This window comes from Neophocaena asiaeorientalis, unplaced genomic scaffold, assembly GCF_003031525.2.
Source record: "Neophocaena asiaeorientalis asiaeorientalis breed wild unplaced genomic scaffold, Neophocaena_asiaeorientalis_V1.1 scaffold184, whole genome shotgun sequence".
NCBI lineage: Eukaryota > Metazoa > Chordata > Mammalia > Artiodactyla > Phocoenidae > Neophocaena > Neophocaena asiaeorientalis.
Window position 1 is genome coordinate 5,873,447 of NW_020185325.1, and position 26,087 is coordinate 5,899,533.

The 26,087-nt window shown below is 40.2% G+C and overlaps 1 protein-coding gene across 11 annotated transcripts in view; it reads right to left on the minus strand.

Moving 5' to 3' along the window:
* The window catches only part of MEF2C (myocyte enhancer factor 2C), a 170,290-nt gene that overhangs the window by 27,454 nt on the left and 116,749 nt on the right, over window positions 1-26,087 (minus strand). For 8 of the 11 annotated variants that reach the window (XM_024734338.1, XM_024734337.1, XM_024734347.1 and 5 more), the window contains exons 4-6: window positions 16,019-16,162; window positions 5,866-6,052; window positions 3,346-3,393 (exon numbers count right to left, since the gene is read on the minus strand). In XM_024734338.1, coding sequence (XP_024590106.1) covers window positions 3,346-3,393; window positions 5,866-6,052; window positions 16,019-16,162 — 379 coding nt within the window. Of the gene's footprint in view, window positions 1-3,345; window positions 3,394-5,865; window positions 6,053-15,821; window positions 15,960-16,018; window positions 16,163-26,087 lie in introns of all 11 variants that reach the window. The other 3 variants (XM_024734346.1, XM_024734345.1, XM_024734348.1) reach the window with 2 other exon arrangements.

Genomic DNA, 26,087 nt, shown 5'->3' on the forward strand with positions numbered 1-26,087 from the left:
TAACCTCTCTGTGCGTCAGTTCCCCCAACTATAGAAAGGGCATTAATATGAATATATACATTAAAGGTATACTTTAATGCAAAAAGATGAGTTAATTTTTGTAAGTCACGTAGTAAGAGCAATTTAAATGTTTGCCATTATTAGAGTTGGAGTGCAGGGTTTTTGATGGCAGTGGAAGAAGGTAAGAAGGTTGAAGACTGGAGAGTAGGGATGGGCCAGAGATAAGAGGCTCATGGTTAATTCTGAAAGAGCTGGGAAACCATGGCTGGATTTTGAGTATCTGAACGATGACCTACAATTAGTTTAAGGTTTTGATAAAGACTAATGAGTCACGAGGAGACTGGAGTGGGATGCAGTGTGAAGCTGGGAGATGAATTAGGGATCTCTGGAAATAGTTCTGGAGTGTTGCTATAACCCTGAACCAGGGCAGTGGGATAGTAATGGAGAGAAAGGATTAGCTTTAGGAAATACCTTCGAGGCAAAGTTGGTAAGATTTGATGACTCACTGGATGGTGGCATGAGGGAGAGGTACAGTGCAGGGAGTGGATGGGAAAGATGCTATACTTTATGATTGAGCTGAGAGCGCTTTGGTCTCTTGGTATTTATAAGAAAACAATAAATGCCAAATTTATTTCCTCCCTTCCCTGGTGGCACAGTGGTTAAGAATCTGCCTGCCAACGCAGGGGACATGGGTTCGATCCCTGGTCCGGGAAGATCCCACATGCCACGGAGCAACTAAGCCTGTGCACCACAACTACTGAGCCTGCACTCTAGAGTCCGAGAGCCACAACTACTGAAGCCCACGCGCCTAGAGCCCGTGCTCTTCCACCGCAGTGAGAAGCACGTACAATGCAACGAAGAGAAGCCCCCGCTCGCTGAAACTAGAGAAAGCCTGTGTGCAGCAACGAAGACCCAACACAGCCAAAAATAAATAAAATAAATTTATTAAAAAATGTATTTCCTTCCCTCATGGGACTATACCCTTTTTACAAGTTGAGATGACTAGATTTTGAAAAAAAATTATAGGCGAAAAAATATTTAACTTAATTGCAGAGTCTTGCCACTTGACCTCAGAGTTTCTAACTTTATCTGAGACTTTGAATTTCAATGACAATATTCAAAATTTGGAAGACATCTTCTGGCCATTTTGCTTTAGTTTTCTTTTCTGAAAATGTAGAGACATTCTGGCTGGCCTTCTTTCCCTCGGTATTATGTGATTGTCTGACATCAGCACCGATATATTCATCTCTGACACATGATACTGGCTGGCATGAGAAAGAAGGGGCAGACGGCTGAGTCTGTGAGCAGGACATAGCAGCTAAGCCCAAGACTCAGTGGCATGTGCGACAGGTGTTCTGTGGAACCAGGGTTAGAAAGGGCTTCTTCCTCTATTTTTAAAAAGTGGGGAAGTAACTCTTTCATAACTATACAGAAACTGTGACAATTATATGCTCATGGCTACAAGATACAATTATTAAAATACAAGGTTTATTATCATCAAGTTGGAGCAACTGAGTGCTTCTTTTATTCCCTTCCATTTTTGAAGTAGAAGATTCTTGTGCTACAGCAGAGGTCCTGAAGCAGGGGGATGAATTTGCTAAACTTGTAAGATTTTTTTTTTAGTTCAGTGACGCTATAGCCTATATGTGGCTAACTTGTATGCTTACAAGATTGAGTGTCTTCTTTGTCCCCGGAGGGCCATTTACCTTAGTGGACTGTCAGGGAATTGACCATGACAGCATAATTGAACAACAACACTTATTTTCAACATAGAATTCTAAAGCATTCTAGCTATTAAGCAGTAACAAGAGGCCACGTTCATCAAAGATGAGTGACCCATCCCCTCAACCCCATGCGTTTTTTTTTTTTTTTTACTACTTCTAATAACTTTCATCACCACTACTGGCTGTTCCCACATGAGCAAGCAAACTGATGCATTGAGATACTGGATAAAATACCATAACATCGAAACATTTTTCTTATTTATCTTTTTCTTGGTCTTTGAGACAAACCAGTTTTCAGCCCCCATCATGCTCTCTAGCCAGTGTTTGACAGAGACTTGAATCCAAGCTACAATGGTCTAGCTTTGATCTGGTTCTGTAACTTTCGGACTACAAACCATACAGTATTTTTTGAGGGAAAAAGAATGAGCACTTTGCTTCAATGTCCAGCAAAATAGTATATTCAGTCTACTCATTAATTTGAATCTACCCAATTTTTTTTTTTTTATTTTTGCGGTACACGGGCCTCTCACTGTTGTGGCCGCTCCCGTTGTGGAGCACAGGCTCCGGACGCACAGGCTCAGCGGCCATGGCTCACGGGCCCAGCTGCTCCGTGGCACGTGGGATCCTCCCGGACCGGGGCACGAACCCGTGTCCCCTGAATCGGCAGGCAGACTCTCAACCACTGCGCCACCAGGGAAGCCCTATATGCCAATTTGTTAATCTTCTTTCATATAATTAGCAGGCTATTATAGTTGAACCCGGCAAAATATTTTAATTAGGCTGTCCATAGTTTCAATAAACTTGAATTTTTTTGACATTTCAAACATAACCTTATGTTATCATGCCTGCCTCCTACTATTTTAAATGTAGAGCATGTTCCCGCTGCAGGAATTACCATGGTTACTTGTTGCGCCAATAGTGAACTGCAGTTAGCATCAGAAAGTATTGTCCTGTCTTACCGCTGCGTTGAAAATGACATCAATGTCTCAATAATCACAATTATATGAATTAATATGGAACCCTGGAGAAGTGTGACCAGGAGACAATTGGCCATAATGGAAGAAGTTCTTAAGAGCTGAACTATATTTAAGGGTCTTTTTCGCAGGGTCCACTGTGTTCATATTCTCTGAGAACTCATTTTAATACCAAATGTGGTTTTATTTTATTAACAGTATTGTGGAAGGGTTATAATCTCACTCCTTCCTTTTCTTTATGTATTCTCCTTTTGAAGTGTACAGAAGTTTGGTACTTTGTGTAGAAAGTGATTCACGTTTAACGTGAAATGATTAACAAAGAACACGATCAGCAAGGCTTGTTAAAGGTACTTTTGTGGCTACAGATGGTACCTAGGATTAAATTGATTTGATCAGAACCCCCAATTCTGATTATGTTGACTAGCTGAAGTTTTATTAAGGAAAGGTCTAGTTAATAAATAGTCTTCTGAGTTACTATCCAACCACTCCTGCTTCATAAAAGTGCTTTAGAAATTCTTGGGGCCATTTTCCCATGCCTCTCACTGATCTCTCAACTTGACTTTGTTCAAAAGACTTACTTCTGCAAATCACCAAGTAAAGGAACGCTAAACAATGAAACGTACTCTAGTACTGAAGTCTCCACTCACCTGCACTGGTGCCTGCACCGGATGTGAGGTCTCCACCCATCAGACCACCTATGGATGAAAGAGGAAGATCAAAAGGAGAAAGGCTAAAAGGCCCACAGAGCAACACACTTTACCTTTAGCAACCTTAGCATTTGGTCCTCACCCAAGAGTCCTAAATTTGTCAAGTACTACCTAGGTCAGATGGCTGATATTCGTTTCACTATGACATGCTGTGCTCAAACATTAAGAATACAATCACTGACTGACATTTTGCAGAATCTTTCTTTCTAAGAAAGATTACATTTAAAAAGCTAGCCTTTAGGACTTCCTGGTGGCGCAGTGGTTAAGAATCTGCCTGCCAATGCAGGGCACACGGGTTCGAGCCCTGGTCCAGGAAGATCCCACATGCCGCGGAGCAACTAAGCCCGTGCGCCACAACTACTGAGCCTGTGCTTTGGAGCCCGCAAGCCACAACTACTGAGCCCACGTATACAACTACTGAAACCTGTGCACCTAGAGCCCGTGTTCCGCAGCAAGAGAAGCCACCGCAATGAGAAGCCCGCACACCTCAACGAGGAGAAGCCCCCGCTCACCGCAACTAGAGAGAGCCCACACACAGCAACGAAGACCCAACACAGCCAAAAGTAAATTTAAAAAAATAAATGAATAAATTAAAAAAAAATCTAGTCTTTGAATGGTCTCTAAATTTTTATCATATTTCCAAGTCTAGTTTTCCCTAAGGTGATATTTTCTAGAGAGTGAAGGAAAAGAGTAAGGTTTACTCTAGGCTCAAATAACCATATATTTGATGTTTAATTCTTTGTAAGTGTATTTTATACAATTAATTCTGTGCAATGCTAATTGTCTAGAACTTTGGTCATTTCATGAATCTTCTAACAGTGAATGATCTCATTTACTATCTGGATTTTACTTACTAACACAATAAAACAGGTTTTACTGACTACAAATTTAGAAACATATGTTTATTCACTGTTAGCTTAAGAAAGTAGGTTAAAATTTGGCAGTGTTTATTTATGAGAGTTGGGATGTTTCAAAAAGATACTGAATATAATAATTATTTTTACTTTTTAAGGAACAAAATTTAGCCAAAAGAACAGAATATCAGCTAGATTATTCTCTAATTGCTATAATTATTATTTGGTTCTGGGTTTGGAATTAGAAGAAACTGTTCATTACATTTTAGGAAAATGTTTATTATTTCCAATCAAATAAATATTTTGGAAATAAACGAGATTTTTAAAAACAAATGAGCATGAGTTCATCAAATAGAAGATTCAATAGCATTTGAGTATGATCTGAAAGGAATACATATGGTTATTGAAAATGCTTATGAAAAATTTCAGCATATTCAGAAGTAGAAAGAATAGCATAAGTTGTTTATACACATCTCTCAGATTCAAGATTTATCGTTTTTTTTAATGTGGCTGATTTTGATTGTATTCTCCACATGAAGTTTCTGTACTAAAAAAGTAACACATGTTTAATTCTAATTAGAAGGCAGATAGTCAAATATTCTAAAGGAAAAATTCTGTGAATAAATCGTTTTTAATAAAAAGTGTGTCTAAGACATTAAAACTTTCCTATTAAGTGCTTTTAAAGAAATGAAATGTAAATATATGATTTGCTGTATGTGATTTAGAAATACAATGACTTTTTGGTGCTTATTTTAGAAATATGAAGGAATTGTTTAGTTATATTCAACTCACATTTATTTAGTTCTTATGGTGAGTCTGACAAATCAAGAGGACATTCTTCCCTTCAAGGTTCTGTAAGTTCAGTGGGGAAATGGACACATACTCAATACAGTACATCATATTGTGTATCGTTTGATCTGAGGACTAAAAATGGTCGAACTTTTCCTGAGCGATGATTTTTCTCTGGGACACTGTGAATTGTATAACGGTAAGCGACTCCTAGAAGTGTAGACACACGGTTGTGGCAGGTGTGTACGTCCTTGTGATGTGCTCTTAACTACTGACTTAGTTTTGTTTTTAATTCACTGTTCTTATAAATTATGCTATCCTATCACATTTCTTTCTCTGCCTTAAATCCTTTTGTACTATGTTACTGTATAAATAAATAAATATCGACCAAAATAATAAATAACTGAGATAAATGCTATCAGAGGACACAGGGGAAGGTTTCACAGAAGAGGTGATATCTGGCTAGGAGGAAGAGGGAAAAGGGCATTTTAGGCAGGAGAAGAGGAGAAGCAAAAGCATGGAGACAGGATACCTGATGTTCTGTTTGAGAAACTATGTGGTTAAAATATAGCCAAACGAGGAGGTTGGTGACAGATAGGCTCAACGGATAAACTGCAGATTATGAAACATTTTGAAAGATATTCTGAGTTAGGTTTTATCATGTGGAAGACCTAGCTGGGGATGGTTATTAAGCAATGAAGGGACATAAGACATGGAAAACTGGAAAACGTGACATCTTGTAGGTAAAATAGCCTGTTTTTGCCAAGGGTGGCTCCTTCCAATGGTATGTTACCATTGCGTTCTTATGAGAACGTACCTGTGTTACCCGCACTCGGTGGTCGATGTGTTACACCAGGAGACATACTATTCCTCTGCAGAGAAGGGTGGGCCAGTGGCAAAAGGTTGGGGTTCCCCAGTGAGCTGACGGGGTTGCTGTATACCAAACTGTTGTGGCTGGACACTGGGATGGAGACTGGCATCTCAAAGTTGGGAGGTGGAACAGCCTGTAGGAGCAGGAAAAACACCCACGGGTAAACGAAATGAACAGAAACAGAGCCCTCCAAGTACAGACAGCTTTTACTTTTCTAAGAAAAATTTCAAATTCCAAACTGCTTGGTGTCTAGAAGACCATTAAGAAGAGGTCTCAGGATGTGCGGATCCTAAATTGATTTCTTTAATGTGCTTAGAATGCCTTCTTTGCAACTATTAGAAAACGTTTCACTTTTGTTTCAAACAAAGCCCCATTTCATTAGACTCCGTTGTCTTTGAATTCCGGTCTATTAAGTAGTGATTGTTCATCTGTGATATCTGAATCTGGTGCCAGAAATGACTGCAAGATCAAAGGTATATGATTGTGAAGACTTCACAGAGAAAAAGGATTAAAATGCAAACTGGAGCCTTTGGTTTAATTGCTTATTGAAGCATATTTATGCAGAAGTTTAATGATATAAAGTCATCTCCAGGCGTGTGAATAGCATATATACTTTAATTATCATTTTTAAAAGTCTGTCTTTTGAAAGTTAGCTCTAAAGATAATAGACATTTTAGGATATAGGATTCAACAGAGCATGTATCATTCAATAATTCATATTTTAACCTGATAGCCCAGAATATGTTACACTTCACATTTTGGGATATACTGACACTGACAAATGGCAAAACCTGTATCTTCAATGAGAGAGCTGCAAGCATTTAGTGAACTGAGGCTTTGTGGATGTCTAGTTAGAGTAATTCAAATCCCAATCATTGATTTTTTGCTATTATTTTGGCAATTTAATCCAAACAGGCTTAATTTTCTGCTTGCATTAGCTAGATAATCATAGTTGTAATTCCCTCCCTCTTTTTCTTAGTTTTTAACATTATAAATGAAAATACCGTTTCCATATACTGCCAGAGGACTCATGATGTCAGAGCATACAGCATTCTTAATATAAAATGGATATAGGTATGTGTATGTGTGTGAATCTAATATGTATACTAGGGTTTATATAGAACATTCCCTCAGGGAGTCTCTAATAAGCCACTGTACAAATTTAAATTCATAAGTGCATATGGCTCAAAGTTTTCTTTTTTTACTATTTTTTTCTGTAATCCTAACATCAAGTTTTGTTTTGTTTTATTTGTCCTGGTTCATTGGCTGGCCTGCATCATACGTTGTGCTCTGCAATAGTTCTTTGTTTATCCTGGTGACAATTACAATACTGTCCTCTTTCTATGCTTCTGCTCCCTTTTTCTTTATTTTTCCTATTTGTCTTTTCTTCCCTGATCTGGACATGGCGATACTGACAAGAACAAATGTGTCATAACTCTTTTCTTTTACATGTCTTTGATTCTTCATTTTTTAGAGGGAAATAAAAATGTTCAAGTGTTATGTTAACATAGTCATTTTTTTTATTAGGCTTTATCTGTTGTAAACAGGGTAACAAAAACAATTTGGGATAAACACCATGATATAATCGAACATGAATATTTGATAAGACATCAAAGAATGAATATATCCAATTCCCAGAGCCTTTAAACAACAAAAAATATTAGTGTATGCTGTAAAATAAATGTCTATACAGTCAATAAAATACTGCATTCCTTTATTAAAAGGCCCAATAAGAATTACTCTAGGGCTTCCCTGGTGGCTTAGTGGTTGAGAGCCCGCCTGCCGATGCAGGGGACACGGGTTCGTGCCCTGGTCTGGGAAGATCCCACATGCCGCGAAGCGGCTGGGCCCGTGAGCCATGGCCGCTGAGCCTGCGCGTCCAGAGCCTGTGCTCCGCAATGGGAGAGGCCACACAGTGAGAGGCCCGCGTACCGAAAAAAAAAAAAAAATAGAATTACTCTAGCACACCTAAGAAAACGAAGTAGCCTTCTAGGTTTTCACCATTTGCCCCTCCACCCTCTTCACTGCTCTGGGTCCAGAGGGCTGATGCTCCAGACTGTATCCACCAGATTCCCCTGGCCCTCTGGCTTTGGCTGGGCCAGTGGAGGCACCGTCAGAAGTACAGAGAGTAGGAGGAGAGAGGTCAGGGTATTCTTGTACTGTAGCATCCCTCTTGCTGGGCCACAGGATGGCAGAGGCTGCATTCCCCTAGTGAAGGTCACGCCCCTTTTGGGGCCTCTCTCCTACAGGCATAGACCTAACTGTGCTCCGGTAACTTCTTCCTCCTCTTGCACCTTCAGACCTAGATGTGGTAATAGCTTCTAGGTTGTAAGCCCTAATGTACTTCACTATTTCTCGAGTTTCCCTGATCCCTACCCATCTGTAAATAGTCCCTTTATTAAACTCTCTTCAATTACCCTTTTGAGTTTGCCATCTGTTTCCCACTGGAGCCATAACAGTAACTCTCCAGATCTAGAATAGTGGTACTCTATACAGGTGAACTATCTCCTTAGAGAGCATTTTGGAAATCTGTGGGTGTCACAATGATTGGGGGGCATGGCTGGTATTTTCCTGGTGGGTAGGTATGTTGTATATTCTATTACACGTGGGACAGTTCTACACAACAAAGAATTGTCTCTTACCCCATCCAACTTTCAAATGTCCCACTGGACATTCATGCGGGTGAAAAACCTATTTAATAATGCTCTGAGTCAGAACTAACTTTGTTCTGCAGACACAAGGTATTTTTAATACACCGAAATGCAGATTTTATTAAACACTGAAATTCCCAGAAATGCAATTACTGTGTACGGTGAGGGAATGTTTCACTTTGTTTGGTATGGAACTTTATTAAAAATTATTCACTGCTTTGGAAAATCATGTCATCCATGACAATGCTGCTCTTGTGACTTTTGTTGTAAATACAGCACACTGCTTCTCTTAACTCACTCCATTAAAAAAATTTTCCTCACCACTTCACTGAAAATGCTCATGTCATAGTCGTGAATAACCTTCAGGTTGCTAAATCCAATGGTAACTTCTCAGTCCTCAACTGGGACACAGATGGTCACTCCTTGATAAACTTCCACCCTTTCCATGGCCCTGAACTTTCCCTCCTATCTTTTTTTTTTTTTTTTTTTTTTTTTATGTGGCCTCTCCCGTTGCAGAGCACAGTCTCCGGACGCGCAGGCTCAGCGGCCGTGGCTCACGGGCCCAGCTGCTCCGCGGCATGTGGGATCCTCCCAGACCGGGGCACGAACCTGTGTCCCCTGCATCGGCAGGTGGATCCTCAACCACTGAGCCACCAGGGAAGCCCTCCCTCTATCTTGATAGCTGCTCCTTCTCAGTCTTCGCTGCCGGTTCTTCCTCTTCTCCCTGCTCTCTGAATGTAAGAGTACCACAGCCCTTTTTCTATCTCTAGCTCAGATCTCTCTCCTCATTCCAGCCTTGCATATCCAGCTATACCCTCAATATTTCTACTTAAATGTCTGATAGACATCTCAAAACTAGCTCCAATGTAACTCTCCCCATCTCCAGCTGATGACAGCTCAATGCTTTTGTTTACACACAATAAAATCCTTGGAGTCATCCCAGAATCTTCTCTTTCTCCCACTCCCCACATCCAGTCTACCAGGAAATCCTACTGGCTTAACTTCCATATAGTCTCCAACCACCTCTCACCTTCTAATGGCTGGTTCTAGCACCATCATCTCTTGCCTTAATCACTGCCGTCACTTCCTAATAGTCACCCACTTCTATCCTTGCCCTCCCTTCTATTTTCAACTTTGCAAACAGATCCCTTAAAAGCATAAATCAGATGATGGCACTTCTCTATTCTAAACCCTGTGAGAGCTCCCATCTTAGTTGGAGTAAAGCCCAACTTCTTCCAATGTTCCACAAGGCCCTATAAATTCCAGTTTTTGCCAGGCTCCATTACTGATTTCCTATCATCCTCTTCCTCCCTGCCTGCCTCATTCCTGTCTCATTTCTCTGGCTAACTCCCATCACTTCCTTCCTTCAAAATCTGGTCTTTTCCATAAAGAACAGACTCGTGGTTGCTGGATGCAAACTATTACATATAGGATGTTTAAACAACGTGGTCCTACTGTATAACATAGGGGACTATACTCAATATCCTGTGATAGACCATAATGGAAAAGAATATGAAAAAGAATATAGGTATAACTGAATCACTTTGCTGTACAGCAGAAATTAATACAGCACTGTAAATCAACTATACTTGAATAAATTTTAAAAACATCTGTTCTTTACAAGGAAGCCCACCCTGACTACTCTACTTAATCCTGCCCCTGCTCCCCGCATCTCCTGACCTCTTTCCCTCTCTCTTCTTTCCCTATTTTTACAAGATCAATTAAGGTGTTGGTCAAATAACGTTCCCTTTCATCAAGGTGCTAAAGGTCTTTTGCTATGAAGTAATACATACCCTAGTCTACTTCTTATTATAGTAATTGAATATTTTTATTCAAAGAAGAATGTTTAGGAAGATACTATATTAACATAAAAAAGTACAAGCTTACAACGTACTGTATATTATTTTCTGAGCAGACACTATACTATAATTTACATACATGATAAGACTCAACCATTTCAACATCCCTTCACTATAAATATAATCCTTCCTTTTTAAATTGGTGAGATTAAGTAAGTGGCCCAAGGTCATCTAACTAGTGATGAGCCTATTGGTTTTGGTACTAAATCACCATGCAACACAGTATATGTTTTTGGATAGAAATAAAATATTTCAGTCAGAAATTATACTGTGAAGTGAGTACGGGCTGCATATTAGTAGCTTATTATTTATGAACCACAAACATAATGAATTAATTGGATTCTCACGGAACGTGGCTGAACGTCCACGGTGGGGTGCATGTTTATGCCCACTGATGCCAGGGTGTGACGGAGGGCTTGGGGAAAAATACACCCTAAAGACTCCTATCATTCATATTTACTCAGATTTGGTATTTTAAAGCTTTCTTTTGGTTACAAATGTTTTAATGCGTATTCACTATTACTACTTATAAATGTTTACCTGGGAACCTAAGGATCTGCTGTAAAACGACTTCTCCCCTGAATATTCTACAGAATATCGACTGTGTCTCAGTAGAGAGCAAAGCCAATACCTCCCTCCTCCCCCACGCTTATGTCCACATCCAAAATAAACAGGATGATTAATAATCATTTAATAAATTCTGAACCACTTTACTAATCAATTTAGTGAAAGTCTCTCCACTCCTTTCTTCCTCTGACCATCATCCCCAAGAGTTACTCTTTTTCCAGAATTCTGGACTGTAAACAATTTGCTGAGAGTTATTATAAAACTCTCTTGTGATTGGCTAAACAGAAGTCAGATATAATTCTGATATCAGAGCATACTTCAAAAATTCACAATTCATAAAATACGGTAACATCTGTTGCATTCTATCTTTTGCTTTGTTTCCTTATCTGTGTCAGGAACTGGCTAAATAATTTAAAAATCAAATTATAAGCTTAAATACGGCCATAGTACGGTGTTTCAGGGAATGAGGAAGAACATCAGCCTTTGTATCAGGAATCTCAGCTGCAGTCCAGATGGTGTAATAAAAAGCAACTTAAGCAGGCAAGTCATTTACTCTCCCTTGAACTTACGTGGGACCTGAAGTGGCTGCATCCATAAAAGAGACCAACCAGCTCTAGATGCTTTAGGAAATGCCAAGGCTATAATAATGTACCCATGCCTATTAGAAATTGGAATTTTTCTTTTTCTTCTTGACTTTTCAAAATTAAGGAACTTAAAAGCACCTAAATTTTTAAAATTTTTGTCTAAAAAGTGAAAGCCAAAAAGTCATTAAAAACTCCAAACTTGCAAAGATTTCAGGGCCGGGCTTCAAATTTTAGAACCCTCAAGATAGGAACGAAGAAGGAATTTGGGGTGATTAAAATACTATAGGTAGGACTGGCTGTATAATTTTTTTTTTTTTTTTTTTGCGGTACGCGGGCCTCTTACGGCTGTGGTCTCTCCAGACGCACAGGCTCAGCAGCCATGGCTCACGGGCCCAGCCGCTCCGCGGCATGTGGGATCTTCCCGGACCGGGGCACGAACCCATGTCCCCTGCATTAGCAGGCAGACTCTCAATCACTGCGCCACCAGGGAAGCCCTGGCTGTATAATTTGCAGGGCTCAGGGCAAAATGAAAATGTGGGGCGCTTGTTAAAAAATTACTAAGAATTTCAAGATGGTGACAGCAGAGGATTTAACCAAGTGTGGCCCTAGGATAGCAGGGCCCTGCGTAACTGCACAGGTCACACACCCGTGACACTGGCACTGGCTTTTTCATATAGGCATGAGAGCTAAACAGCTTCTAGTTTCTATCCCTGAACAAATTGATCATGGTTGCCAAAGTGAGTCATCGTGGTCAAGAAAGGTATCAACTCTTATCCAAACCCCATGATTTTCCCAAACTTACCACAAGGAAAAGTCCAATAAAATATTTTTAATAAAATATTTTTACTTAATAGGCCCTCTTTCATTCAATGTGAATGACTGAACTGAATCCCTTTTTTGGGCCACTACTGACACCCTAAACTTTTTTTTTTTTTTGCGGTACGCGGGCCTCTCGCTGTTGTGGCCTCTTCCGTCATGGAGCACAGGCTCAGCGGCCATGGCTCACGGGCCCAGCCGCTGCGTGGCATGCGGGATCCTCCCGCACTGGGGCACGAACCCGCGTCCCCTGCATCGGCAGGCGGACCCCCAACCACTGTGCCACCAGGGAAGCCCACCCTTAACTCTTGATCAACCATTACCAGGCTGCTGAGAACTAGCAGAGAAAAGAAGCACACAATGCTGATGACTAGTGACTACCATGTGCTGGTATCCAAATCCCCTCCAGGCTGCCCCACGACTCTGGCCTGTGCTCACTACCCCTCCATCCCCAGTTCCTCACAATATCTACACCCACGTCACTCTCTCCCAAGCCCCTGCTCCCCCATCTCATTAGCTATAGAAGCTGAATTCAGTATAAAAACAGAGGTCATTAGGTGGTCACCCCCTCAATTTCCCTCTCCCACCTACCACCCTGACTACATCTGCAAATCCTTCCCGTTCCCATCCCAGCCCCCTTCCCTTCCTTGAGAAGCTTTGCCATTTTATCTCCATTGCACCTACACGTCCCATCTTTTCCTTCCTTCAAGCGTTCCTCCTCTACATATAAATCATCTCAAGTGCTTTTCCTTTTAATGCCCTCCTTGATCCTAGTTACAGTATTATTTCTCTCTCTTCACAGCCCATTATTTGAAGAAAATGCATCTGTACTGTCTATTTCCACTTCCTCCTGGTCTCTCTCAACCAGTCCTGCATTTGCCCCTCCTTCCCTCAGCCCATTTCCTAATTCCTGGTTCCTCAAATGGAGCTGTTTTTTCTCACTGTGAAGCCCAGCATGAACCATGGCAAACCCCACATGAGGAAATGCTGGTCAACATGATTCCAAATTATCCATGAATTATTTCATGTAATTGAGGAATAAGGGCATAAATTAGATTATACTGACAGGTGACTGCAATATTAAATTTTTCTATTTTAAAAGGGAAACTCTTCAACCTGGGTCTTTGAAATAGAAAAACAGTCCTGTAATGTTTTTAAAGAGGTAGTGACACTCTCTCCATACAAAGGGCAGAGTGTCCTTGCCCTGCTGTAAATGTTTTAGCAGCTGTGGAAACTTTCAACAAAATTTACTTCCAGCAACTGAAAGTGATGTGCGAAAACTGGGCTTTTCATCGTGGAGACTGAAGCACTTACTGAAGAAACGACGACTTGGAGGCACAGCCTGGAGCCGTGTGGCTCCTTCTCACAGCTCTGCCTGTAAACTCTAATGTGGTTTTCCATCCCCTGCTGCACATCACTGCACCTCTTAAGAAATCATGTATCCTGATTTTGAACTCTTTACACGACAGGATGAAATATGGTGAAGGAATCCAGGTATGCATTACACCTCTTTCCCCCTAGAGCATGGGAGAAATGATCCAATGTGCAAACACAGGCGTTCTCCCAGAACTTTGGGGGTTAAAGCTCCACACACACATGGAGAGTGATTACCAGTCTTACATACACCACCCTTTTCCTCACTGTGCTGGGGATTTCTCCTGAGACACCTAACGTGCTTCACCTTAACATCTTACATTCACAGATCTGCCCAGCAGCTCTAAACTAGTATATTATATCGTGGGAGAAACTCAGGCCATCAGAACTAAAAATTGGCCCAAAGGAGCTGTTTCTTTCCTCCTTCTGGGCAAGATAGAATCCCAATAGACTTCATTTAAGAATTCTGGGTATAGGGCTTCCCTGGTGGCGCAGTGGTTGGGGGTCCGCCTGCTGATGCAGGGGACGCCGGTTCATGCCCCGGTCTGGGAGGGTCCCGCATGCCGTGGAGCAGCTGGGCCCGTGGGCCGTGGCCGCTGGGACTGCGCGTCCGGAGCCTGTGCTCCGCGGCAGGAGAGGCCACGGCAGTGAGAGGCCCGCGTACCACAAAAAAAAAAAAAAAGAATTCTCGGTATAACAAGTATGTATTGCTGCATCTGATAGGAGATGTTTCATTTGACCAAGTGCCCACTGTGGAGATGCTGTATGTAGTACTCGGTTTTATGAAAACCTTTAAGAATTCACAGCAGTTAGCTTTCCTTCATGATACAGTATATTAATAATTCTGATTCAATAAAAGATTTCCTGTTGACATTATTTCATTTAACAAATGAAGCAGACATATATTTATGAGGACATGAAGTTTAATATGCATACATTTTATAAATAAGTTTTAAAGTACTCAATTTAATCCAGTACAGGTTGATTGCGCACCTACTATGTGTAAAGCATTAATTTATCTTGTGAGTGCCGTTGTGGATTTGGCCTGGAGCTTTTGTCCCCAGATATCTGCATTGAGGCCTGTTTTCACTGCAGTCTCTCTCAGTCCTCAGGTTTAGGCTGTTTCCCTAACTTACAAAAAATGTACTTTTTTGAGAAAGGGATCAATTATGTACTGAGGAGCTTGTATACAATGACAGTTGGGACACTAACAGAAAGTTACTCAGAAAGCATGTGAACCTCGAGTTGCATCACTTTATGTCACAAAATGAACATCACTTGACTGACGACAGAATAGAACAAAAGGTATGTACTCTCCCCCTCTACATATGGGCAAACAAAATAATACATGCAGAGTTATTTCTCTTAAATATCTGGCAAGGCATATGATTGATTGTTAGGAATTTTTTGACTTGGTTAAGACAAAATTTAGCCAAATGTTAAAGCGTGGAAAATGTTGGTATAGGCAAAGCGAATATTCTGACAAAGCTTTAAAATCACCCCATCACACAAACATGTTGAAATCTTACCATTAGGTTGTCATGCAGTCTGTTTCTCTGCAGCGAGCATTAGCTTTAACCCTTCAGTGCTGCTGCTGAATTTCATATTTAGGGAGAGGGCTGAAGCTTCATTCAGGAATAAGCTTGTACTTGGGTGATGAGTGTCAGTTTACACGAGAGAACTGCAGTTTCACTCGTGTATCTTTACAGTCAATCCTCGCTCAGAAGGAGACCAGTGTTTGACGAGTGCCTGGTGATTTGTGCGGACTGTGTGTTTAAGAGATTATGTAAATACAGTGTGTGTCACACAGATCTTTCTCTTCCTCCTGTGAACTTGCTACCTCCGAATGCACTTCTTGATGGCACATCTTTTAGATGACAAAATTTCAGCAACCCTTAGGGTTTGCTTTCTAAGTGACTGCCCTTGGGATGAGATGGCTATTTTCTGGGTTTGACTTTGCAGTGTTTCTTAGAGAAAGCCCTCACTGAAAGGGTTAAGGTATGTTACTGCAGCAGCTATCAGCAGACCAGCCATCTACCTTTGGTACTTACAGGAATTTTATGGCTCTTGATCATATTATCAAATTCTTCATTAATTTTTTTGTATTTTTCTTCAGTGCGTGGGGTGAGTGCATAAGAGGAGTCGGGATCGGGGCTTTCACAGCCTTTGTTTTCTTTCTTGTTCAAGGCCTGCCAGGTTCAGAGAAATATCAAGAGTAAAAAAAATGAAGGGTGTTTTGAGTACTTACACACAATCTTTGCCTGCTGATCATTAGATCAATATCTTCGTTAATTTTCCTGTACTTGTCCTCAGACTCAGGGCTGTGACCTACTGAATCGTCTGCATCAGGATCTGGGCTGTCACAGCCATTAAGGCCCTTCTTTCTCAACGTCTGAAATACATAATTTGGAAAGTTCAAACCTAGACAAAGGCTGTAAAAGACATTCAGGGGTGTCACAGACGTTCAAGCTTGCCAGTATTTTAGGTTATTACACGTGCTATGTTACATTAGGGTAAAGAAAAACCGTAGAAAGACACCATGAGTCATTTCGACAGTGCACTCGTTACTACTTAAAAAAAAAAGTAAAAGGGAAATATTCCTTCTGCAACCAAATTCAATGAACAAAGATGGTATGAGGATTGAAGTTTCATGATCTGGAATTCATATGTGCTCCAAACATCTAGTGACAGATGATCACAGAATACAAATAAGGGGGCAAATTGCAACACTATTTTCCCACAGAAAAATTAGAAGTTAGGACATTACACAATGATTTCAGAAAATGTGATCATGACAAAAGCAGAAATAGTGGCAACAGATCCTTAGTTTGAGTTTAACATAATGGTTGGCACTAGAAGTGTCCTGCCACCCCTTTGGATGTGCACTTGACAGCAAAAGGTGGTAGGAGAACCCAGCTAACATTCTCACGAAGTACCCATTAAGAATGTTCAGACCCTGTGATCATAAGGTACATCACCTTTGTTTAGTCTGGTTAGAGTTCTATATGTGTGAAAACCTGTATTGAAATTGATAATACTGAGAAGTTGTCTGCCTAAACAGAGGCTGGAAAGAAAAGGCAACAGAGCTGAGCTTAGGGCTTCATTATCATGACCTGGGTAAGGAAGCCAAAGAACACTCCAGAGAGGTAACCAAGTCAGTAACTACTGAAGTAGCAAAAGTTCCTCCTGGCTGCAGCTGAGGAGGGTCACCCTGAGACTGCCTCCTGACACATGAAAGTGAAAAGTCAGTGCCTCTTCTCGAACCTCCTGTCTCCTGAATGTATGTCTTGGTCTAGTTTCAGCTGTCACAGAAGGATAAATACTCATGTATAACACTGTAACAGGAAAAGTATGAGGCAGGAGTTTGACTTTCTTTTTAAAATTGATGGTTGTCAACTTAGTTGGACACGATCCTATTTACAGAGATAGTTACGTTTTTAGAAATTATAAAACTTCTGATTAATCAATCACACAGCTTGCCATGTGAACTTTTAATAGACTAGCAACATTTCTGAATTTTCCTGGTACTTCCAAATCGTTTATAAAGAGCTGTGTACCTAAGTGTCTCTTATCAATGGAAAGTTCAGCAGAGCTCATCTTTATTAAAGACCGAAATCACGTACAAATAAAGCAAGAGCTGTGACATCAAGCTAAGAACTCAAAGCTGAGATAACACTCCATTTTTAATTCACGCAATTGGGGAAAACAAATAAAACGGCATGAGTTAAAAAGGGGGTGTCGGTCTTAAAAATTTAAACTCCTTGGCTCTTATTGATGTGTAACAAATGTAACATTTTAAAAATTCGTTTCTGATTTTCAGTTCAAATCAAACTGAGACCATTTTGAATATGTCTATGATACACTGTGGCTCTGTAAATATTTATTTATGTTACAGTGATATAATATAACAAATAAACATATGGTTACAGCTTATTATGTGGTACAATGTTTGAATATTAAAATGAATATTTTGACACACGGCGATAAAATATACATTTACAATCTTGGGGAATTTATAACTGGTGGGGCCACCTGGCCCCCTATCATGGATCTACAGCTATCATTTTTCACCCAGAATAAGTACTCCTAGAGGGTTCCTACAATAATACTATAGAGGATGTCACAATACGTTAGAATAATAATTTTATTTGCTAACTTAACTTCCTATATTTTAAACTCTTTTGTTAGCATTATCTCAATCACAAAAGCATTCTTCCGGGTGATGACTATTTGTATTATGATGTGGTTCTGCTTTGATCTCCACATATCCTTGAGCTTTTAAGAATAATTTCTGAGTGTCTTGCATCATACTCCACGAATTCTTCATAAAAATTCACTTATGCAGAAGAAAATATGTAAGATCAAGAACATATTATCTGATATTTTTTCAGAATTTATCTACTGATATTTCTCTAGGGCATGTTAAGAATATTCTTATATAAACCCCTCATTTAAGGTCTTATCTGGTATAACATTAATTTACAGTCTTATCTAGACAGTAGATTTTTCAATGTGCACCCGAATCTTTTATCCAATAAATCTTCTTGTGAAAACTATAGTTGTTTTGATGTGCAGATTTTTGACAACAGAACGCAAGGGTTAGGAGAGGTCTATCAACTGTCATTACAATCCATCTGGCACGTACATGTGTGCTAAATATTCTTACAAAGCTTTCAGGGGTAGATATTGTGTGTGGTTTATAAAAATTCAAACATCAATTATACTTTATTGAAAGAGCTCCACAAATATTAACTCATTATCTCTCACAAATCTTCCATGAAGATTTCAGGAAACCTTATTCTGGGTCTCAGGCCAGCATGGCCCAGCACAACAGCCCAAGGCTCCCGCCTCCTGCCAGGCCACTGTGTGGTCACCTTGCCCCTGCCTAGGCTTTCCCACACTTGTGAAGTGCAAAGTGAGAGATGTGGAATAGACCTCTCCCATGCATATGTAACTACAGCAGTGGACTGAACACTGAAATAAATTAGGTAGAATTGAAAAAAAAATTAGGGTGTGGGAAAATCGTAAGTATAAAAATATGGCTAAAATGTTGATAGTTCTTAGATGTCAAGTTTTAGACCAAGTGGGAATGCTTGTTGTTCAATAAAACATTTCTCAGTTTATAGGTTAAAAAATGAATTAGATCGGGCTTCTCTGGTGGCGCAGTGGTTGAGAGTCCGCCTGCCGACGCAGGGGACGCGGGTTCGTGCCCCGATCCGGAAAGATCCCACATGCCGCGGAGCGGCTGGGCCCGTGAGCCATGGCTGCTGAGCTTGTGCGTCCGGAGCCTGTGCTCCACAACGGGAGAGGCCACAACAGTGAGAGGCCCGCGTACAGGAAAAAAAAAAAAAAAAAAAAAATGAATTAGATCGATAGCTCCTTTATACCTAAAGACTTATATAAACTATTACGTAAACAAAGCAAGTGGCATGAGGTCACAAAGGAAATCTCAGTGATGGGAATAAGAGGGAAACAGTGGCTCATTTTCCCCCAGTAAATTCTTCTCATATCTGACTACATCATCCTACAATGAATATCACCACTATTTAAGTAATGAAATATCTCTACCATTTAAAGGCACTTATAGTCTTATTTCAAGTTATATTATGTTATTTAAAAGAGGAGCATTTTGAGAAATACAAACACAAAACCCAAGAGCATACTGAGCTCTAAATTCCCATAATCACATAACCAGAACATTGAAAAAACTGTTCAAAAATATTACTCTCAGCTGAGAGCTTGTAGAACACATTTCTGCTAAGTACAGGTTATTACAGTGGAATTATAAAGCTCTGAAAATGGAAGTAATGGCACAAACTTTACCATAGTTTGAATGTGGAACCGTAAGACTAATCTTATCTTTATTATATTAAAAATCTACAGCTGCTTAATTATGACAAAAGAATCAGTATTAGATTCAGCCAAGTCTGTCTTTATCACAGTAATAAATAGCTGATATTAGCTAAAGGGATTACTAGATGGATAAATAAGCATTATTCCCTACAGCCTTTTTCTAGTAAAATCAAAATCTCGGTCACTGGCCTTTGAAAGATTCTCTGATCTTTTATAAATGTTACTGGTCAGGTAATGTAGGCACTTAAATCATTATTCTTTCACAGGGGCTAGAAGTCCTGGATGTATATATTTTAAGCGTCTCTCAGCTGACTATGTTTTGAGAGATTTATTCTGTATGTCAAGATAAGGCAAGACATCTACTGAAACCACCAACTTCCCTTGCTTCATATCTAAAGAAACTCTTCCCTCAGAGAACTCTGTAAATCTGGAGTCAGCATTCCATGTGAGAGTGACACTTGTGGGGTAGATCATTGACTGCAGAGGCTTCTGGGATGTTTTCACAAGGCAGAGACTGTCATGCAGTGAGCTGAGAACAGCCTTTTCTGAGAGAAGTAATTAGATTGACAGAAGGTGACATACTCCAAACAATAAATGGGAAAAGGAGTGCAGACAGGTAATCCAAAAACCATGTGGAATCTCCCCTCCCAGACATGTGGACATATGGACACTGCATTATTACATTTGTTCATTGGGAAAACTTGAAATACATATAAACTGACAAAGATAGGTGACAGGTGCCTCAAAAATTCTAATGAAATACATGTAGGGAACAGATTCTATTTCATTACTAAAAGGAATATAAATGAAAAAGAATGCCACATGGAGCTCTCATATCTTGTCTTAGACATTATGTTATCAACTAGAAAATCCCTTCTGTATACAGTGGTTAAAACTGGCTTCCCCTTCCTAATTTATTTCTTGTTAGTAGAAAAGAAATATCTAGTTATTGGCCTTTTTCAATGTATGAAGACTATAATATTTTATGTTTATGCTATTTAAGTAAAATTTAGCTTCTTTCAGAGACCCACCATCACAGATTAAAAGCTTCCAATCATTCAATTTATTTCCATGTCTGCAGTCTTAGTTCTCAAGAATATATTATTTCCATCATCTTCCTTTTTCTGTGCCTCCCCATTTCACAGTGGAAATTTCAAATCCCCTTGTGAAAAAACCCAAAATACTCTTACTAATTTTTGTTAAAATTCAAATAATCACCCTTTCTTGCACAGCTAGCATTACCCTTCAAAGGGCTGATGTATCAAGAACACATGTAGGAACTGTTATTATAAGTTGAGTGAATGTCCTGTTCACACAAAAGCCAAGAAAAAAAAGACATCAACTTAGGAAAAATGGCTTCCTTTCTCTGATATTAAATCATTTTTGTGCTTGTCTATCACAGCTTTATGAAGATAAGTGTCTGCTCTTCACAAGCTGAATAATCTTTAGAAAGCAGTGAATCCACACAGGCACAGGAGGTGCAGCTGAAATGGAGACTGCCCTTCACTGAACTTTCTAAGTGCATTTCACAAATACCCTCCCACCCTGGTACTGATACTCACAACACTGCTCCTTCCAGGCCCTTCAGTATCTGTGGAGTGGCTGCCACCCTAAGGACTGTGCTCAATGACTTACTTCATTTAAAACACATTCAGCAAATTATTACTGAGAACCTACTATATACCAGACACTGTTTTGTGTATCTGTAGAGAAGCAGGCAATACAAATTCAAACTAAAAGCTCTGACCTGACCTATAATATTGTATGTTTTTTGGTGATTTCTAGCACAGATTACTTAGGCTGGGGGAAGATCAGGTTCCAAGAAATTCCTCCACAAGTTTTCATAATCAAAACTGTAAGCAATTGTCTATATTCTTTCCTTGTTCCATCGTTCTTCTTTGTTCTTAATATAGAAATGAAAAGGCACATTAAAATACTGTGAATTTAGTAAATCAGTAGGTAGACTTTAATTAGACAAGCAAATCATAGCTAGCATAGAGTATGCAAAAATTAAATATTATCCATTTGTGGTGAAAATTTTCATAAGAAATCAAAAACATAAACCTTAACAACACTACATTTCTTTGGTTATTAATGCTCATTCTAACCAGATATTAACTCCTATTCGGGTAAAGCTGGGGAGAGCTGGAGAGTGTCACTGTTTTGTTTTTGTTCCTTTCCTCAAAAGACAATCTTCAAGTTGGACTTGAAATTTTTTTCACTGAATAATTTTTCATCTTTAAACACTGGAAATAAAAGACTGATTGAAGACTTGAAGACTTTTAATGTATAGACCTAAAGAAATATCCAGGGCTTCCCTGGTGGTGCAGTGGTTGAGAGTCCACCTGCCGATGCAGGGGACACGGGTTCGTGCCCCGGTCCGGGAAGATCCCACATGCCGCAGAGCGGCTGGGCCCATGAGCCATGGCTGCTGAGCCTGCGCGTCCAGAGCCTGTGCTCCGCAACGGGAGAGGCCACAACAGTGAGAGGCCCGCGTACCACAAAAAAAAAAAAAAAGAAATATCCAGCCACTCCCCCTAATGGCCACAAATTCTTTCCTATAAGTATTTAGAGGGTGATAGTTCCTAGAATTACTGATACTCTAATACTGGATGAGACCACCAAGGACTATCTGGGTCTTCCCCATGCCTTCCAGAGGGAGGATAATGCTGCACAAGCCCTGGCCTTTCATATCTCATGCCCTTGCTCAAGCCAGGCTCTCCTACTGGAATGACCCCACCAGTATCTGTTCCCTGCATGCAGACAGTCCTCCTCCAAGGGAGAGCTGACACATCCTCTCCTCTCAGTAGACTTCTCTGATCACCAGGACTGAATTAATTGCTCCCTAATTCATGCACTCATTTATTGTATACATTTTTCTACTAGAGCTTCTTTTTTTTTTTTTTTTTTTTTGCGGTACGCAGGCCTCTGACTGTTGTGGCCTCTCCCGTTGCGGAGCACAGGCTCCGGATGCGCAGGCTCAGCGGCCATGGCTCACGGGCCTAGTCGCTCTGTGGCATGTGGGATCTTCCCAGACCGGGGCACGAACCCGTGTCCCCTGCATCGGAAGGCGGACTCTCAACCACTGCGCCACCAGGGAAGCCCTGTATTAGAGCTTTTATCGCAAATTATTGTTTATGTGTTTGTCTCCATTGCTAAATCGCTAGGTAATTAAAGCAACTTCCTTTATTCACTTTTGAAGTTGCAATATAGAACAGAGCCTGACACACTGTAGGTGCTCAGTAAATGCTTGCTGAATGAACAGAACACACATTCCGCTTCAGTGACACTGCACGCAGAGGTTTTGTGACTGGACAGAGGCTATTTGGCTGGCTGAAGGTGAAAATGGTAGTGGGATCTAGACCTCTTGACACATATTACTAAGTGCTACTATGTCAGGTGTTGTCTGTGGTCCTCTGGATGTTAAGAATGCTTTTTCTGAATATATGATCAAGATAATTTGTTTACATGTTTTTCTCTTCCCATGAGTGAGCTCCTGGAGGTTAGGCATTGTTTACTAGTCATCTTGTATCACGAGGACTTAGCACAGGGCCTGCCATGAGGTAGAAGCTTAATAAGTGTTTGCAGTATTAATGACAGACTGAATGGATGGATGAACAAAACAGGAAGAAATGCTAGAGGGAGAAAGTGTAGTCTCAGTGTAGGAGTTTTGCAACTGCAATTTTCTTTTTTCACATTTTGTATTATTATTTCACACTGTTAAAAGTCAGTTATTATTTTAGTCTTTTTAAGTAACTGTTACAAAGTGACTATTTTCCGAAATGTACCGTTTTAAACTTAGAAAGCAATGCAGTAGAGGCATAATGTGTACTAGGAATGAAATTGATCATAACTTATCAGGAGATTTATATCATTAAATACTTAAGATCTGGTGTATTGGTCTACATATGGAATGTCAGAAAAACTGAGCATTCATGAAATCTTTAAGGGAGAAAAGCCATTAGTATATCATCTCAGTGATGAAATGGGTAGCAGGAAAAAGGGGTACACAATTCAGCACAGGAGAAAAAAGGGAGTGGTATTTTAGGCAGCATGTGTAAGGTTAGAAAAGGAAAAGCAGAAAGCTTAAAGAAAGGAATACAGGGAAACTTTTGGGAATGTGCGTTAGATACTATAAATTTGAAATGAGTATGTTTCAAAATTCTTGGGCAAAGTTCATGTTTTTCCCCATTCCTGGATACTGGTCGCCTGCTCCACTGTTCTCTCTGGCTTTGACATTGGTCTTATTCTGGGCCAATCTTAGCCTGGAGGATTCATGGAAAATCAGGGTGATGCTAGGGCCAAGCAAATGATTCAGGCTTCCTCAGGACAGGTCAGTGGTTTCACGTTTTTATTAAGGTTTCTTCCACCACACCTCTTTTGGAACCTGGACAGGCATGCATCAAGGAGGCTGGCCTAGAACAGGACTGAGATGGGGAAGTTTGGCACGAAATGTCTCCTGACATTTTGAGTCCAGGAGAGATCTGAAGTGAAATATGAAACAGGGAACGTTTTAATATACAATGACTGAAATGCATGCTAAAATATGCAGGTAATCCTAATAATCTCTATAAAGCAGGCTAAGAAAATAAAGGCTGGAATACAAAACAAACATCTGAGATATAAAGGATCAAACTGTAGATGAGTTTGAAAAATGGATGATGTTAGTGATTTCTTAAATAAGGAAGGAAAAGATAGGCAGAATTATAAATTAAACAGAGGCTGAGACAGAGAGGAGAGGAGCAAATGAACAAAGACCAGGAAGCAGGATTTTTGAAAGTAAAAAATATGAATGCAATTCATCTACTAACCTTTCTGGACTATGGCATTTTACCTGCAAATAGGCTGCAGGGATAACAAAGCAGATATTGGGGCACTGATGCTTTAAAAATAACATGTTGAAGCATAATTTATAAACCATTAATGACTTATTTTAACAAAAGAAGATGTATATGTTATCTTGAGTAATGACAGTAAGGTCAAATCATTACTTTTGTTTCCCTGTAGCTCTTATCTAGTTGTAAATGCCTTTTTATTCAAGTTGGGCCAGTGCGTGATTAGTCATTTGAAAAGGGAGTAGCCTTCACTGCCTTATTTATCAGTCAGCTCAGGATTATACTCAGTCGTCATACTTCCTCATTTCTGTAGGATTCCCCTGATCTCTGCTACATCACTGATTTTCCCATTTATATTTTTGATTCCATCCTCTCCTTTCACCCATTCCCCTCCCAACTTTCCTTCCCTAGGAAACATCACAACTTAGTTGCTGGAGCTGGAGACCCAGAAATCACCCGAGACTCCACCATCTCTTGACTCAACCATCATTGTTTTTCTACTTGGTCTCCCATCCTTAGTCTGTTTGTCCCCTGACCCCCACTTTCCAGTTAATCATTCTTCCTTCTTTTGGCAGGGTCTTACTGAAATGCAAATCTAACTGTATCACTGTTCTCCTTATAAACCATGGGGCTTCCAACAGCCTCACCCACTAGTTTTCACAGCAAGCCCTCCGCCTGCCTTTCCGACACTATTTCCCCTCTTCTCCCCCAGCACTCTAGGTTTTTTCAAGGGGGAACTTCTCACCACTTCCCAAGTTAGGTAGCCCCTTTAATAACACTGTTTCGATATGTATCATTTATTCTTGTCTGGAATATCCTTCTTTACTCCTCTCCGCTACACAAACCACAGTCATCCTAGGACATCTATTACCTAAGGCATCACTCACTCTGCGAAGCTTCTTTCTAGAAGCTTAGAGACTCCCTTCTCTGTACCCCTAGAATCCTTACCTTTTTGTGTTTTAAATAATATGTGGTGCTTTATATTGTTATTTATCTTTTAACATGTCTGCTTCACCACCTGACAGTGAGTTCTGTTAGGGCTGGATATTTCTGGCTCCTGACAGAGGGTCTGATTAATATATGTGGGCTCAATATATGTTCTCAGTAACTGTTCATCGGATGAATGAATAAGCAAACAAATTTGACAGTCATACTTGCTAACGGTGACAGACTAACTGAAATGAGTTGGGTGGTCTCCTCCGGTGACAGTGTTTTTTATTTTAATAAGATCGGTAAGTCAAAATTCAAGGAGCATAAGTTCTGGTAGGTTAAAGCAATCTCTGTAATTACTTCATGACTGTGGCACAGGATATCCCTGTGGAGAATAGAGGGAACAGCGGAGGTAACATAGAATACTGTATACGGGACACAAAGGGTTGGGATCCTTTGTGTTTAGAATTGCTGAGTCCTGGGAACGACGGGCTGATCCTTTCCATGCTCTCAAGTCTTTTGTGGCTATTGGTGCTCTAAGTTACCACCAGGAGGACATACACACAGTAAGAACCAAAAATACTGCAAGAGGTGCTTTTGTGCATTCTCTTCTCTGTTTCTAGGTTTTCCCTCAGAAACAAGGGCACTACCTTTGATGTAAGTTTAAGAATCTTTGTTAGTTGGGATCTATAGTTTATC